The sequence below is a fragment of the Peromyscus leucopus genome, chromosome X, assembly GCF_004664715.2.
Source record: "Peromyscus leucopus breed LL Stock chromosome X, UCI_PerLeu_2.1, whole genome shotgun sequence".
Lineage (NCBI taxonomy): Eukaryota > Metazoa > Chordata > Mammalia > Rodentia > Cricetidae > Peromyscus > Peromyscus leucopus.
In genome coordinates this window covers 24,411,962-24,429,009 of record NC_051083.1, presented here as the reverse complement: position 1 = coordinate 24,429,009, position 17,048 = coordinate 24,411,962, and the positions used below count along the sequence as shown (strand labels likewise).

Here is a 17,048-nt window from a genome sequence, read left to right as displayed (position 1 = left end):
ATTCATTTTGGAGGGATGAACCATGAGAATCCAAGGCCTCTGCAGAATATATTGGCTGGCACACATTGAAGGGAAATGGCACTTCTTAGCTCAAGCATAGGAGTGATGGAAACATAAAACCAGAGCTTGGAAAGAAGACAGAGAAAAAAGATTAACCAAAAGATCTTAGTGTTAATAGTTTTACAAAATACCAGTGCCTTGGAGCTATGCCTTGAGGTTCTGATTGAGTCATCTTGGGTAAAGAAAGAGAGTTTGACGTCTTGACTCAGGGCAACTAAAAGCACCAGAAATAAGTTTGCCATCTTAATTTCGGAGACCTTAATGATGGACTCTTCTGGGTACAGCATGTGTCTGCCAAGAGCATTGCAGTCATTACAGGGTGCAAGAGTAGAAGTTGGCTAAGGTAGCTTGTGTGTGGGCTCTTAGGGAGGTTGGTACTAGCATGAAATATATGAATGCACATAAAAAGCTTTCTTTTTATAAAACATCAATAAAGATGCTTATTAGCCCAATACTATTTATATTTTGCTTTTGACTCCTTGACCCTCTGAGAAAATCCCTGGGAGGAGGGAAAGCCTCCCATCTCTAGCCTCTGAGAGATTCAGCTGGGCCTGAGAATTAAAATCACACAAAATGAATTAGGAGGAGAAAAACATACGAATTTATTAAATATAGGTTTATGAGGTGTGAGGGGGTTGGTCATAAAGGAATGAAGACCCAAAGAATGAGTCATTTACCAAATTCAATAAGAATTGTAAGTGGTGGAAAAGCATCTAAATTATGTGGGGAAGCTAAAGGAATTATTTTAATGAAGTCTATATAGAATTTTCCTAATTTCATCTTTTGTTGCTGATAATAAAAATGTAATTCCTTTTCATATAAAAAAGATATCTCACCAGTTCTGGTGGCACAGACCTTTAATTCCAACTAATTGGAGGCCAAGGCAGAAAGATTACAAGTTCAAGGCCTGCCTAAGCTACAGAGTGAGTTCAAAACCAACCTGAGAAACTTTTAACTTTTCAAGACCCTTTCTCAAATGAAAAATTTCAAAAGGACCTCCGGACATAGTTCAGTGAAAAAGCAATAGCCTGGCATGTGTAAGGCCCTAGGTTACAGTCTCAGTACTATAAGAAGAAATAAAAAAAAAAAAGGGCACCTTCACATGGGAATATCACCTCCTGCTTTTAAAAAATACAACAGAGTGAGTTTCTGAGGTCAATACCTCAGAATTGCACACTTTGTAGTGGCAGTTTCTTAACCCCTTCAGAGTCGCATTGCAAACAGTGTATATCTTTGAAACATATGCATTGATGACCTGTGGCCATCGTAGATGCTGTGGTTCAAAATAATGTTTTGCACAGGCCTCTTTGGACCACAGAGCAGCTCAACGGCCCGGCCGCGGGTGGAGGCACCGGATGATCTGAGGAGACTAGGATGCCTGGGACTTGACTTCTGTGGTGACTTGTGAAGATGGTTCACTACTCTCAACACACCCTACAAAGTCATGCAAATCAAGAGGTTCAAATCTTTGTGTTCACTTTAAGAACACCTGTGAAACTGTCCAGGCCATCAAGAGTATGCATATCCAAAAAGCCATCAAGTATCTGAAAGATGTCACTTTGAAGAAGCAATACGTGCCGTGGTAAAATTGTGGAGTCATAAATGCACCCAGGCCAAACAGTGGGGCTGAACATAGAATTGGTGGCCCAAAAAGAGTGCTGAATTTTTGCTGCACATGCTTAAAACTGCAGAGTAATACAAAAACTTAAGGGTTTAGATGTAGATTCTCTAGTCATTGAACACATCCAGGTGAACAAAGCACCTAAGATGCACTCACAAACTTACAGAGGATTAACCCACACATGCGCTCTCCCTGCCAAATTGAGAAGATCCTCACTGAACAGGAACGAATTGTTCTGAAGCCAGAAGAGAAGGTTGCACAGAAGAAACTGGAGAAACAAAAACTTATAGCATGGGAATAGATAGATAGATAGATAGATAGATAGATAGATAGATAGATAGATAGATAGATAAAGCATAAAATAAATGCAGATAAAAGTAAAAAATAATAATGCTTTGGACTACTTCTCTGAAGTTGATGATTGAGTCTCTGGGAGTCCAACTATATTTTTTTATCTTCTTCAGCCTCGGTTTATTGGATGTACTTTTGAGTAGTTTTCTAGTAAAGCAGAATCAAACCTCTTAAAGTTCTTATAAAGAGAGGGGCATCTAGTAACCAAATCCAGAAATACTGAAATTTAATATTATTTCTATTTTCTCTCAACACTGAAAACCAAAAGAACTTTCCAGTTAGTGGGGCTTTTTTTTTCTTTGCCTTTGATGTGAAATTTTTCAGTAAAGTCACTGGCATGGATTTCCTGAACACTTAGTCTCTACAGCATTTAGAGCCTGCCACACTTCCTCTACAGGTTGAGTTTGATCAAAGATACAGCAGGGCACAGAGCGTCTTCAGGCTCCACTTTCATATTTATCCTTTGGAAGTTCAGGGTCTCAACTAAGGAATCACTCTCAGGCCAAACAATACCAGGCCCATTTAATTTTCTTTTGGAATGTACTGTTTTATGTGATATTTCACATGATGGCAGATGGATATCTTTGGGAAAAGTGATCCCCATCTCCAGAAAACTCTGCCAGGATGATTCCTTGATTGATTGCAAAAGGTAACAGCTAAAGAACAGCCTTTCAGCATTCTATCCATTTTTTAAAACCAAGCATTGATAATCATCAATATATAAAATGCTAAAACTGACACCAAAAGCCAAGTTCCTTGCCCTTGAGAAACTCTTCAATTTGACCAAGAAAGCCGATACCACTTTTGCACCCTCAGAACTCTCACATTAGGAATCAATATTTTGTATTAGCTCCAGGCTGAAGAAAGCAAATGGAAGCGCAAGTTGCCCCATCTGCTTTCCGGGACCGTGCTTTGGAACTTAAAATGAAGCTTCTATTTAAAGCAGGGCCTGCTCTTGTTAGGTCTTGGAGCCCAACAGGAATGTCAAAGTGCAGACTTGAAACCGTCAGGAGCTCACGTGGTCCTGCCCATTCTGGAAACAGCATGTGCTTTGCAGTTACATTCTCTAGGTCGGTAATTACACAACCAAAACCCAAATCAGATGATGTGATTTAGCCCAACAACAGCCCCTTTGCGGAGCCTGTAATCATTGTTTATACTTTCCCATGTCAGTCTGCGGGAGTTCCCCCTCTCTGCTTTTTTTCTCCCATTGGCAGCTGCTGCTGTGACCTTTTGCTTGAAACAAACATTCTTTCCTGGGCACAGGCGGCTGTCCCCACACTCTGGGTGACCGATGTATGGCCTTGCATTATTTATGTCCCAGTGGGGTTTTTTATGATCAGTGGCAGTGCACTGGACCAGGAGACTGGAGGAGGACTGAGGATGAAGTTGCATTCTTTCACCTCCATGTCATGCCGAGGTACCCGGTTCTCCCCTGTCCCCTTGATGAGTCTTGACTAACAATGCTTGCCTGGGTTCCCTCACAGGGACAATTTGGAGTTCATATTTCAATATGACTTCTGGGGCCTTTGAAGTCCCAGATGCAAGGGTGAAAGCACTGTAGTGATTAGGGGCCAGCCCTGTCAGAGAAGGGGATGGCTACACAGATGAATATGAAATGCAATTAAAAAAAAAAAAAGGAGCACCTGGGATCAAAATGAAGCAAAGAATGTGACTTTGGATATAAACAGATGGGGTCTCATTTAATCACAGAAGAATGTTCATCTTTACAAAATATGTGATCCTGAAAACCCCAGAACATTAAAAATTCAAAAAGGAAACAAAACAAACAAACAAATAACAACAAAACCTCCAACTTGAAATAGAGCAAGAGGATGCATGAATTCTTGCTGACACCTTCAGTGTGGCCTATGGACAATTAAGTGTATAGGTGCTCATCCCAGGACACACACACACACACACACACACACACACACACACACACACACACACACACTGCCCTGGCTTATCCTTTTCCAGACACTCCTGGACTATTGCTTTCCTCAACTCTTCTCACAATCACTCTACCCTTCTACACCTGGGGTTGATTTCCCAGTGGCAGGGTATGTTTAAGCCATGCAGGTATAACTATCCACATGTATCTGTGTGCTTGTTTTAGCACCTTACCTCCACCAGAACTCATCTATCCCCATTCTCATTCCCATAGGCCAGTGGGTGGCAAGCTATGGCAGCCTTAAAACTAACTAATTGGCTTGATACTCACCGCACCTTCTCCCCCCACCCCCACCCCCATCCTGTGAATATCTAAATCAAGACTAGTATTTCACCAGGCATCATGAAGCACACCTATAATATCAGCGCTTGGGAAGCTGTGGAAGGATTTGCGGTTACTGTAGTCATCACTCCCTCCTTTGGGAGGGAATCTTGGAGAATGTCTATCTCAGAGTTGGCAGTAAATTCTCATTTGGATGGCTTCTCAAATTTTATTCCACACACAAATCAGCTAGGTAGATAAGTTGAAGATTCAGCTCTGCAGACCAGGACACAGGTAGATTTTGCATTATGACCTAGCACTTCCTCTGATAGTATAGGCTTAATGGGGCATCATCTAAATTATTGGCAGAATGTAAGGAGAAGTCCTTACTATATACATGATGCAATTATAGTCCACTCACATGAACTCACTTCTCTCAGGACACACAGATAGAAATTATAGAAGAAACTAAAAAGAGACTTCCTGAGTTCCCATGTTCCCACCACCAATTAGTGAACTACAGAATCCACTTGTCATCTGACATATTAGATCATCTCACAGAATGATGTTTATCCTGCAGGAGCTGTGAGCAACCCTCTGTACCTTATACAGGCTTGCTCTCTCCCCAACCTCTTTAATAACCCGTGGAAATATCTGCCCTGGGCAACAACTGGGCTTGGCAACTCTCTGGAGAAAGTTCCTTGTTGATCCTGTAAACCACCCAGCAGCCATTCCTAAAAATGGCTTTCTGGTAACAGATTGAAGTTTGAGAAATGGCAGGAAAGGAAACCTGTTCATCAAAAGGGAATGAGCTCCAATTTGTGTTTGCATTTGCATCAGCTAGAAACAGGTGGAAGTCTTGAGAATGTGAGCTTTTGAAATGAGCATGGAGCACCACAGAAGGAAGGAATGTTCTATCAAGCAAGCGTACTCTGGACCCAACCCATCAGGCAGCCTGTGTACTGAGAATTTATGGATGTGTTTTCAATTTCTCTGACAGAATCTGTTTAGATTGAGGACGGCTGTTTAATCTTTGAAATAATGTGTTCCATAACAAATGCTGGAATCACATATAAATTGCTCCCTTCATTCTGTGAGCCAAACCCTGACTAAAGGGGTTTGGAAATCCCCACAAGGTGCTCTTTGCTTATTGCTCATTCAGAAAGAAAAGAAAAAAAAAACATTTCTTTAATGAAATGTAATGTTGAGGAACTGCCAAAAATAGAAGCTCCCTATCTGCCTCCACATAGCTTCTTTCTAGCCAATTAACTACCAATGAACTGAGAAGAGCCACAAGTATAGGCATGCCAGCACTGTGCACATGGCCCCAGGCAGAGATGGAAGTTTCTGGTCCTGACTCAATCTACAAAAATCCAGGAACCCAATGCATGACCCAGACTATTGTGAGGCCACTATGGCTGAGTTCCCAGAAGTAATACTGAGAGGTTGTCACCTTTGGGACAAATCCTGTTTGTTCGTTATCACTCTTTAGTTTTTAACTACATCGTGTTAAAGACAAGTATCTATACTAACAGACTTATTTCTGCATTAACACTGTGCTGGAGAGTTTTTTTTTTCTTTGTCTAGTGGGTATCAAGTTTTACATTGTTTGAAAATAAGCAACTTGCACACATTCTTGTTTATCATGAGATTTTATTTCAAATTTCAAATTGATCAATAGATGATCCATTCATGTTAGTGATTTTTCTCCTTAAGCTAATATAAAGCTATAGAAAAATGAAAATTTCTTTTGTTTCCTTTTCTATAACTTCTCTCCCATGAACTTGGAATCAACAAAGAAACAATTTTGAAAACTCTTAAGAGGTGTGAATTTTGGAATTTTTGTTGGTTTGTGAGGAGGTGTTTGTTTTGTTTCATTGTAAAACTAATAATAGGAGCTGGAAAGAGAAAGAACTGGCTAGCCCAATCTAGGTTTACATTGGCAAGTGTCTTATTATCAAAGTAGTGTGTGTGTGTGTGTGTGTGTGTGTGTGTGTGTGTGTGTTCTTTACCAACACTAAATGAATTTCCAATTAAAGAAGTCTAATGAGAAGGCTTCATAATGGAAGAAAATAATAGTCATATTTGCATGATTATGTTCTATGCCAAACTTTTATAGTTCTTTTTTTAAAGATTTATTTATTTATTATGTATACAGAAGAGGGTGCCAGATCTCATTACAGATGGTTGTGAGCCACGATGTGGGTGCTGGGAATTGAACTCAGGACCTATGGAAGAGCAGTCAGTGCTCTTAACCTCAGACCTATCTATCCAGCCCCCTATAGTAGTTCTTATATTTAATTCTCATAGACAAGCTAATGGGTGAAGGATCTATCTCAATTTAAAGAAATGGGGAAAAACAGGCTCTAAAACAGTGGTACTCAACCTTCCTAAACTGCAACTATTTGTGGTGCCCCCAACTATAAAACTATTTTCATTGCTGCTTCATAACTGTGATTTTACTAATGTAAATATCTGATATGCAAATCCAAGGGGGTCAGGACCCACAGATTGAGAACCACCACTCTAAGATATTTGATAAGGTTGAAAATGTCACTCAGCTAGGTCTTGATGGAGCTCGAATTCAAGTGTAGTCCTGTAGGCACCTCACATTTATGTAACTTTCTGAACGCCCAATATGGCATGGCTTTAAGTATCACTGATACACCAATGACCTGATTTCCATTTCTAACCCTATGGATTTCTCTTAATTTTGTACTTGAAAGTTTAACATTGGTTTCACCATCAACATTTCCATATGAATTCGGGGGGCCCAAAACAGCTTGACCACATGGCTGCATGGCAGGCTTAGGGGCCCACACACAGCTGCTGTGACAGGCCTACTGGTAGGCAATACCTGGATCCAGGAAAAGTCATAAGATGACACCACCCAGGAATCTCCCCAGGGATGGGCCAGCATCTAAGAGGAAGTACTTGATATCCCAAACATTCCAATCATTAAGATTAGATTTCCAGATGTCCCTGAGCCTAGCACAGACCTATTTCCCTTTTTTACCAAGATACCCCTAGACAAATGTCAATCAGGGTCCTGAACCCTAGAAATCTTCTTACCCCAACCTCTGCTATGGTTAAAAACCCTACTCCTCCCAAGCTCAGGACTCTCTGCTCTAACAGCTACACTGTGTTGGACAAAGAGACCAAGCTCGAGCTTGAATAAAGGCTCTCTGCTTTTACGTATGGGATTTGGTCACCAAGGTGTTCTTTTGGGGGATCCCCACGATCTGGGCAGAACAATGAAGCTCCTTGTCTCATCTAGCCCATCTCAGTCAATATAGCCAGTCTACCAGGAAGCTTGCTAGCTCTTCCATTGTGAAGGCAATATGAAGGCCTAGACTTGACTTTACAGACTCCTTCTTAGGGAAGGGACACCATCTTAGACCACCTGGTAACTAGAAGCCGCACTCAGTTCCAGGAAGAATCTCAGGAATGTACCATGACAACTAGAACAGATACAGGGCAGTAAAGTTTAACAAGATCCAGATGCTCTTGCAGACATTCTGTCTGCAATTTATGGCCCTTGAAGATATCCAGATAATCCTGTCAGCAGGTTGTGGCTCTCTGCCAAAAGTGTAACTCAATAGTTTCAAATGTAGTTTTGTGCTGAAAGTCTAGACCAATAGTTTAAAAAAAATTACCTTGCCCCATATCCCTTCTACCCAATCCCCCAAACTGCCAAGACATGTAATTCATGGCTTGTGGTTTGTTTGTTTTTTTTTTTTTTCCTTTTAAACCCTCCAACCCCTGAGCCCTGGGCTGCATTTCCCTTCATCTGCCGGGTGGCGGCCCAGGTTCAAACCAGACAATAAAAATACTCCTATGTGCTTGTATCAGAAACCAGCTCGCTTTCTCTTCCAGTCCCAGGCGCTTTGGGAACCGCCGGTTACCGTTCTGACATGGCCAAGTCCAAGAACCACACCACACACAACCAATCTTGAAAATGGCACAGAAATGGTATCAAGAAACCCCTGTCACAAAGATATGAATCTCTTAAGGGGGTGGACCCCAAGTTCCTGAGGAACATGCGCTTTGCCAAGAAGCACAACAAGAAAGGCCTGAAGAAGATGCAGGGCAACAACGCAAAGGCAGTGAGTGAGCATGCAGAGGCCATCAAGGCCCTTGTGAAGCCCAAGGCAGTGAAGCCCAAGATGCCAAAGGGCCCCCAGCCGCAAGCTCAGCCATCTCGTTTTCATCGCTCACCCCAAGCTTGGGAAGCGGATTAGAAGCTACATGGCCAAGGGTCGTAGGCTCTGCCAACCAAAGCCCAAGGCTCAAACCAAGGCAGAGGCCTCAGCTCCAGCTCAGGCTCCCAAAGGTGCCCAGGCCCTTGTGAAGGCCCCATAGAAAAGGTTTCTGTCTGCCAGACAGATGGACTGGTGTGACACACCTACACACTATTTGCAGATGATCAGGACCCCATGCTGTTTTTACAAATAAACTTGAGGCAGGATCTGTTAAAAAAAGAAAGAAAGAAACCAGCTCTTTGCTGGTCTCTGGGGTTTTGTGACACAGGTACAACACCTTAGCAATCAAGCCTTTATTCGTGAACTTGACTAGAGCAAACTTCCACACTTGTTCATCTAGCCAGACTCCTGACCTCCCAACTCACTGTCCAACCGCCAGAATGGTTTGTGAGCAGCATAAGTCAAATTATGTCACTCCTTCAAACTCTGAGTCTTTACCTGGTTCTTCAAGATACTGAGATATCTACTAATGTATGTTCTCTCTCCAAAAAGAAACAGACTTCAAACATGTCTGCTGCTGCCCCAAGCTCTACCACATCTGTAGCCATTTGCCCTGGATGGGACCACAGCAGGCTAGGCCACCTTCTATCTTAGGACAATTGCACCTGATGTCCTTCCCCAAACTGGTTTCCTCCCTAGTCAGAAGAAACCTACTTTCACTGCAGATATTGATTAGCACCTCTTCTAAGTATTTCTTTGGCCCTTCCTTCTTTTTCAATTTTCTTTCAAGTTTTCATTAAAAAAATATAGATGGTAGGGGAGGACATAGTGCAAGCCCTTCTGTTTTCCACTTTCATTAAAATAAAGAATGACAAGCTGTACTTCCTAGTCTCCAACACAGAGCAGACACACAGATGGCCTGGGGAAAATGATCCTGCCACATTCTTGGAAATTTAAAGGCCCAGTCTGAATTTTGAGTTAGTCATTGTCCACTCTGCCAAGAACAAGGGATTTAAAATTCAACCACACTGGCATCAGAATCTGCACAACAATCTAGCAAAGCAGGTCTTTCCTGTGCCTGGGTGTGTCAGCAACCATCACCAGGAGGTCTCAAGAATGCCTATTGGGAAGAAATGTGCAATGAAATCACCTCTCTTCCACTTGCAACATGCTTGCTGAGAATTGTGCTTGTTTTCTTTTTAAAAATAGAGTTCAATAGCCGGGCGTTGGTGGCGCACGCCTTTAATCCCAGCACTCGGGAGGCAGAGCCAGCCGGATCTCTGTGAGTTCAGCCAGCCTGGCTACCAATGAGCTCCAGAAAGGCAAAGCTAACAGAGAAACCTGTTCGAAAAACGAAAAAAAAAAAAAAAAAAAAAAAAAAAAAAAAAAAAAAAAAAAAAAAAAAAAAAATAGAGTTCAAACATTTAATTTTTAATAAGGTACCAATGCTTACACAGTGTTACAATTTAAACAAAAACAACACATTACTATGTGGTTGTTGCAAGACCAAATGTGAACATATCCCATAAAAATCACACATAGGCTCATTTCCAGCACACCTAACATGGCAAATAAATAGTTATTACCATGCTGGTAAAATGGGATCTGGTTATTTCCCAAGTCAGATATACTGGCTCTGTGCTCATGTAAATCATTTCAAAGGTTAGAAGCTGAATCTGATAAACCACTGCCCAAATCCAAAAGGTGGAATATTACAATTACATAAGGATTCCATCATTCTCATTTATGAGTTTCTCATCATCTCTAGCACAGCATCTGATAATGAATACTAAGCAAAATATACATGTTTATAACTTAAAGTAACCCATTCTTGCCTAAATGGAACAAATCATTCTCAAATGTCCAGTTTCAGTGACTTAGTAGGCTCAAAATGCATGTTTACACCTTCTTCTTGGAAAGGCCTTTGGGAAGGACAAAATGAGAACTGTTCTTGGGAACAGTGAGGGCTGAATACTTGAAGATTTCCTTTTGGCACATTTGCCTATCCCTAAAAGCCAGAGGAACATTAAATGCATTGAAAAACATCAAGAATAAATCCACATGTCTTTGGGGTGGGGTTAGCCATTCTTTGGTGTTCTATAACCCATTTCTTTAGTAACAGAGAGAGAATGCAAGAAATAGGTGGTGTGTCTCATCAGAAAACACCTTCTCCATTGTACTTTCAGTTTTGTTTGGTTTTAGTATTAAGAATGGATTCAGAAAGACTCCAGAATGTTTTACAGATGCCTGAAGATTTTGGTTCTGGAAAGGGGGAGGAGCATTACTGGGAAAGACACCTCCATGCCCCAGTTCTTATCAGACCACCAAGTGGATGGGAACTCAATATTGGGATACAGCAAATACCCTCAGAGTTCCTACTGGAAGCTTTCCTAAGAGTAACAAAGGGAGCCTGAGGTGGTAGTGCATGCCTTTAATCCCAACATTCAGGAGGCAGAAGCAGGTGGGTCTCTGTGAGTTTGAGGCCAGCCTGGTCTACAGAGAGAGTTCCAGGACAGGCAGGGCTACACAGAGAAACCCTGTCTCAACCCCCATCCCCACCAAAGGAAAAAAAACTGACAACTAGCAGGGCATTGAGTTCCCAAGGGAGCTTATTCAATGACAAATGATAGGTTGAGAGATGGGCTCCCTGGGAGGAAGGCAGTCTCCACAGCACACTACCCATCCTTGACCTTAACCTGCCTGTCTGACCACAGCTTTGATCCTCAATCCCACATTAGAGGATCAATTTGCAAGTGAAAAGAAGACTGGCTTATTTCAGTCCAGTCACACTTTCAATTATTTCAACCAGTTTCACCATCTCAGTGGTAAGCACTAGGAGAAATACACAATGCTTTCAATTTCCACTTGGTAACTTTGGCCAAGAGTAAACTGATTCCCTTGTCTTCTCTTCCTCTGTGGACTTTGCTGACCTTTGGTGATACTTCCACTGTTGTGCATTATTTTTTAAGCTACCTGTTTCTCTCTCTCTCTCTCTCTCTCTCTCTCTCTCTCTCTCTCTCTCTCTCTCTCTCTCTCTCTCTCTCTCACACACACACACACACACACACACACACACACACACACACACACACGAGTTGGGGGGCTCGTGGATTATAGAAGGCTTGGCTATGACTAATTAATACTCTTTCATTGCAAACCAACTCTGAGGGGAACCACGTGGGCAAAAAAGGGGAGCCACATGAAGTAATCTTTCACACTTAGAATTTACAGTCCAGGAGAAATCAGCTTCATTTAAAAATGCTCCATGCAAAACCTAATAACAACCCTAACATTAGGATCTACTACTTAATATTTACATGCTATGAATGAGACAATGAACTTCATTCTCTAACGAAGGCTTAAAATCACTACTATTACCTGGATATTTTCACACTGATGTGCCTACTTAGTGTTATTTCACAGGGAGACAATTACTTACAGAAACAAATAGTTGGAACTATAGTATTCCATAATTGTCAGCATGATCTGACTTAAGGTTTGCTTTTCAGAATATATATTTCTTGTAACAATGAGAAGATTCACAGAAACCCACTTGTAGCTAGGGTTTATTCAAAATTAAAATTCCTATTAAACCTGAGAAATAGACTCGGCTTAGGAATTAATTTTTCTCTCAAATGTGCAATGGGTAAGATGCACAACGGTTATAAAAAAAGACACAAAAGACAATGGTAGGAACATGATGATGGAATTTAATATGACAGATACACTCCCCTCCCCAAAGCCAAAGCCAATTCTCCTTACCTATTAAGAGAATCTAATTGTCATTCAGAAAGTAATGTGTCTAGCTAAAACTTTTCTTTCTAGAGTCACATATATCTAGGAGGACGAGACATGTAACAAAATTCCAGCCAATGGTTTTATGTTGAGCATCTCTAGCAAAGCTTATCTTTCCCAAATACACACACTTTATCTTGTTACTCGCCTCTTCCTCCCTCTTCCCACACAGTAAGTAGACATCACACCTGGCATCTGGGCAACATTTTTACAACTATCAAGCAGTAAGCCAAAGGACAGAGGATAAGAGGAGGGAAAATGAAATGCCAGAAGAATTAGGATCTCTGGAAATAGTATGGAGACAGTACTGGAGTGACCATCTCCTAGGTTTCTTACTCAGACTCTCTGTCAATTGTGCTTTCTGCTACACACAGCCAAGTGCATATTCACCTGATACATCCACATCTAATGACAATAAGATTGAAAAGAATGATGATGACTGAGGGAAAGGTGGGGGAGCAAAGATGAAGTGAAATGGCAAATGACATAAATCTTACAGAGATCATGCAATGGACCTAAAACACTAATTCCTTCCTGCAGAAAAGACAGAAGTGCTGACTAAAAGAATAAAAGTGTCATTAAGTTCAAATACAAAGAGACCCAATGCTTCAATTGGCTGTATAAAATGTAACTCTGTCCTATGCTATGATTGCTATTATGAAAGTACATGCTTAGGCATTAAAACTGGACATTTTATATCCTACAGAGAAGAGAATGGAAGAGATTTAGAATCAATTTACTATTTCTTTTGTAATTCATTTGGAGGAGTTCCCACTGAGAACTCATATGCCTCACCCTAATCATGGCTCTATCTGAAAGACCTGAGAAGAGAGTTAAGTAGAAACACTGGGTAGCTGGCTTTTGAGTATTACACATGCTACTTAGAAACCAAAACACACTATAGCAATCTGGGAGCACACAGGCAATAATCCATGGCAGGTGCTGGACTGGTCTATATGTCAAATGCACAAGTAACTGCATAAATAAATCAAGTCGATGCTTTGGGGTTGCAAATCAGTGATGAGGCAGGTGTCCCCTCAAAGTAAGAATGTGTCCCCTTATATGAGAGGAATGTCCACACAGTACTACATGTTCCAAAAGTTCACTGTCCAGTCTCAAGGTATTGGTCTTTTGTAGGAGAAGTGGTTTCTTCATGCTCACTATGGTGGGCACCACTGTTACTGGTTCAGACTGATAAAGAAGCAAAATAATGGGCTTGAGAAGAAAAACAAGATAAGAGATGGTCATAAATAGGCCCATCAGGGTCTGCTTGTAGCTTTCACTGTATCCAACTTTAATTTTCTTTTCTCTTCCAACACAGTAAGTGCAATATCTTCCCTATGATTTCTTAACATAATAACAAAATTTTAGGAACCAATACATAATAGTGGCATGCTGATACCCCTCTTTGTACTTTTGGACTCAGAGTTTCACGTGTACTCCAAAATTACAAATATCAACCTTGAGTGAAGGGACCGCAATTTCTGGTGTTCCACATCCTCATATAATTCATGTCATTTACACTCTTCCACGTGTCCCCAAAGCAGTTAGTAAACTCATTAAGAAACACGGCTTGGAAATTATAAGTAGTTAATTACAAAATGCCTACTAATTTGTGGTTTTGCCTTTTTAAAAAAGTTTCATCCTTCTCCCCCTTCTTTCAAACAAGGCTTTCATTTCTGCTGCCCTCAGCACATGGTCTTTCACTGGAATCATAATGTATTTATTTGATTATTTCTTTAAAAATTATGTAGTTATTGGTCTTCTCAAAATAACTGCCGCCTTATTGCTAATTAAACATGATGGATTCAGGGTCCTGGTTTGCCATCTGGGCCATGTGTCTCAGAACATCCTTTTTTGTGATGATCCCAAGAAGTCTCCTGGAGTGGAAACAAAACAGAAAAAAAGAAGTCAGCCTGACAGAAGAGACTCGTGACCAGGCTCAGGGACAGGCAACATTTCCTAGCTTCCTCATGGTTAAGCAGGATCAATAGAATAAGCTCCAGGCAGCGGCCTGTGGGCAAAGATGACAGGCGCCTCTCTCAGGTCTCCTGTGTAGTTCTCTCTTCCACTCTCCTCCCCTGGCATCCAGGGACAAGAGAGCCAGGGAAGGACTCCGATGCACAGAAGACTGATTCATGAGCCACTAGATTCAAAGATATGAATCCCTGAATAACTGGAGAAGAGCCTGTACCTGCAACCTACAAAGTATGTAATAGGTGAGAAAAATGACTCTACTCTTTGCTTGTATGTTTTGAGACAGAGGTTCCATATACAGCCCATGCCTGGAACTTGTAGTCCAGGTCAGATTCAAACTTTTGATCTCCCTGCCTCAGCATCGCAAGTATAAGATTATAAGTATGTATCATTATGCTTAGTATAAAAAATAGATGTTTATTGCATTAGCCACTGATATCAGAAGCTTGTTTTTGACACAAGCTGTGAACCTACAGTGAATAATACAATGCCTTCAATTTTAAGATTTTATAAAGGGCTGTTAAAGCTATTGTCACAACTTGACCACACCATAGAAAATCCAAATATAAGGGTTTTCTTAGTATAAGAAACTAAGGTAGACATGGCAGTATATGCCTATTAATACTAGCACTAAGTAAGCAGAGACAAGAAGAGTGTCATGTGTTTGAGGTTAGCCTGACCTACATAGGGAGCTCCAGGAAAGTCTGGGATACAAAGTAAGATTGTATCAAAAATAAATTATTCTACTTTTAATTTTATGTTACTGGATGGGTAAAGTACAGTGTACACTTCTGGCCAAATATACACATTCTCTTCTCTTCCAAAATTCCATTGTTTTCAACTATAAAGAGTGCCAGTTTCTAGGGTCTGGTGTGTGTGTGTGTGAGTGTGTGTGTGTGTGTGTGTGTGTGTGTGTGTGTGTGTGTGTGTTTGTATGTACATGTGTGTATGTGTGCACATGCACAAATACATATGTATGGTGTATGTACTTATTTGTGTATATGTGTGTGTCAAGGCCAGGGGTCAACTTATGGGTCTTCCTCCATTGCTAACCAGCTTATTTTTTGAGACAGAGTCTTTCATTGAACCTAGAGCTCACTGATTCAACTGGGCTGGAGCCAATGAGCTTCCGGGACCCTCCTGTTTTCTGCTCCATCTATCCTCCCCAAGTGCTAGGGTTTCAGATATGCAATACCACACCCAGCTTTTAGGACGGTCTTGGAGATACAAACTCACGATTGCACAGCAAGCACTTTACCAGCTGAGCCAGGAACCTGGTTCCCAGTGTTGTTATTATAGGGTTATCTGAACTGTACAATCCTAGGGAGCATGGTTCACAGACACTGGGATGCAAGTAGAGCTCCTTGGATGATACTGTGCCCATTTGAACAGAATCTGGGATGTAAATAGGGCAGATGATACTGTGCCCATCTGAACCAACCTTGCCTTATTCTTTTTATTAAATACTTAAATAATGGTCTGTGGGACCAAATCATGCCCTGTTGGTGAAGTGAATTTTTCTACAAAGACAATGTGAACAATTTCTTTGGAATACATTCCATCACCGGGTAAGTATGAAAATAATTGTTTGCTCCATCTCCATCACGATGGAGAAAAAAGGATCAGGAAGCAAGCCACAGCAGCCTCTCTTCAGAATTACGGAGCAATAAAAATGACAGGCCTCTACTCCTGGGGCCATGTAAGATGATGGCAAACCAAAAAAAGAAAATACATTGCCATTTCACTCAAGCCTAATTAGCCCAACTCATGTTGTACTATCCAGTAGTTAATATGAAGAAAGCTGCATTTGTCCAAGGGATAGCCATGCCAGCTATAGCTGGTGAACAAATCAGGCTATCTCTGACAACATTGGACCTCAAACAATCTAGGAAATGTGATATCTTTCAGATGGTAGTTTTTTCTTCTATCACATTAAGAAAGTGAGTAATACTGTTCCCCACCCTCTGTGTCACAGGAGCATCTTTAGGAGGGAAGAAAGCAGCCATAAGGCCTTCTAAAAGCATGCTAGGCAGCAACTGGGGAGTGAGTACTTAAATGGGTTAGAGCTGCTTTGGGCTCCATGATTTATATATATGTGTGTGTATGTATGTATGTGTGTGTGTTACGCTATATATTGTTATATATGTAATAAGATATATATTGTATACATTAGGGTCTTACTATGTAGCCCTGCCTTGCCTCAAGTTCAAGGCAATTCTCCTGTCTCAGGTTCCTGTGTGTTGGGTTTACCAGGCATAAGTTACCACACCCAGCAAAATATATGTCTACAATGCCTCAAAATGCAGTAAAATTGAATTGAAGCTTTTTTGTGCAACCGAAACACTGCTCTGCCAAATCTGCCAAGAAGACTTGCAGTTTTGGAATCATTCAGCCTGTACTGCTGTAACAAAATGCCACAGACATGGTGGTTGAGTTAAAGTATAAGATCAAGGTGCCAATAGGGCCAGTTTCCCCAAGCCTCATCTCCTTGGATGACATATGGGTACCACAATGCTCCCACTATGTCTTCATATGGCCTCCTCCCTGTGTATAGATACTTCTTGGGTTCTTCTTCTTTTTTAAAGGACACTAGTCCTGTTGAATTAAGGATCTACTGAAACAGCCTTATTTAACCTTAAGGCTCACCCCCCCCCCACTGCAACAGCCATAAATCAGGATTAGGTCTTTAGTATTTTAGAAGGAGACAATTCAGTCCTTATCAGGACTTCAACTGCCTGTACTGGACAATTGTGATAAAACAATTCCCTCTGCGTGCTTCCCTTTCCACATCATATGAAACTCTAAAAACTTGTATAATACGTTGAAC

General features: G+C 41.1%; 1 protein-coding gene and 1 pseudogene across 3 annotated transcripts in view; one reads left to right on the top strand and one right to left on the bottom strand.

The window, feature by feature from the left end:
• Nucleotides 1-8,094: 8,094 nt before the first annotated feature.
• Nucleotides 8,095-8,715, top strand: LOC114704611 (annotated as a pseudogene).
• A 3,423-nt stretch (nt 8,716-12,138) lies between these two features.
• The window catches only part of Clcn4 (chloride voltage-gated channel 4), a 71,437-nt gene continuing 66,527 nt past the window's right edge, over nt 12,139-17,048 (bottom strand). For all 3 annotated transcript variants that reach the window (XM_028885939.2, XM_028885938.2, XM_037199206.1), the window contains exon 13: nt 12,139-14,124. In XM_028885939.2, the coding sequence (XP_028741772.1) occupies nt 14,034-14,124 (91 nt within the window). In that variant the 3' untranslated portion in view covers nt 12,139-14,033. The remainder of the gene's footprint in view (nt 14,125-17,048) is intronic.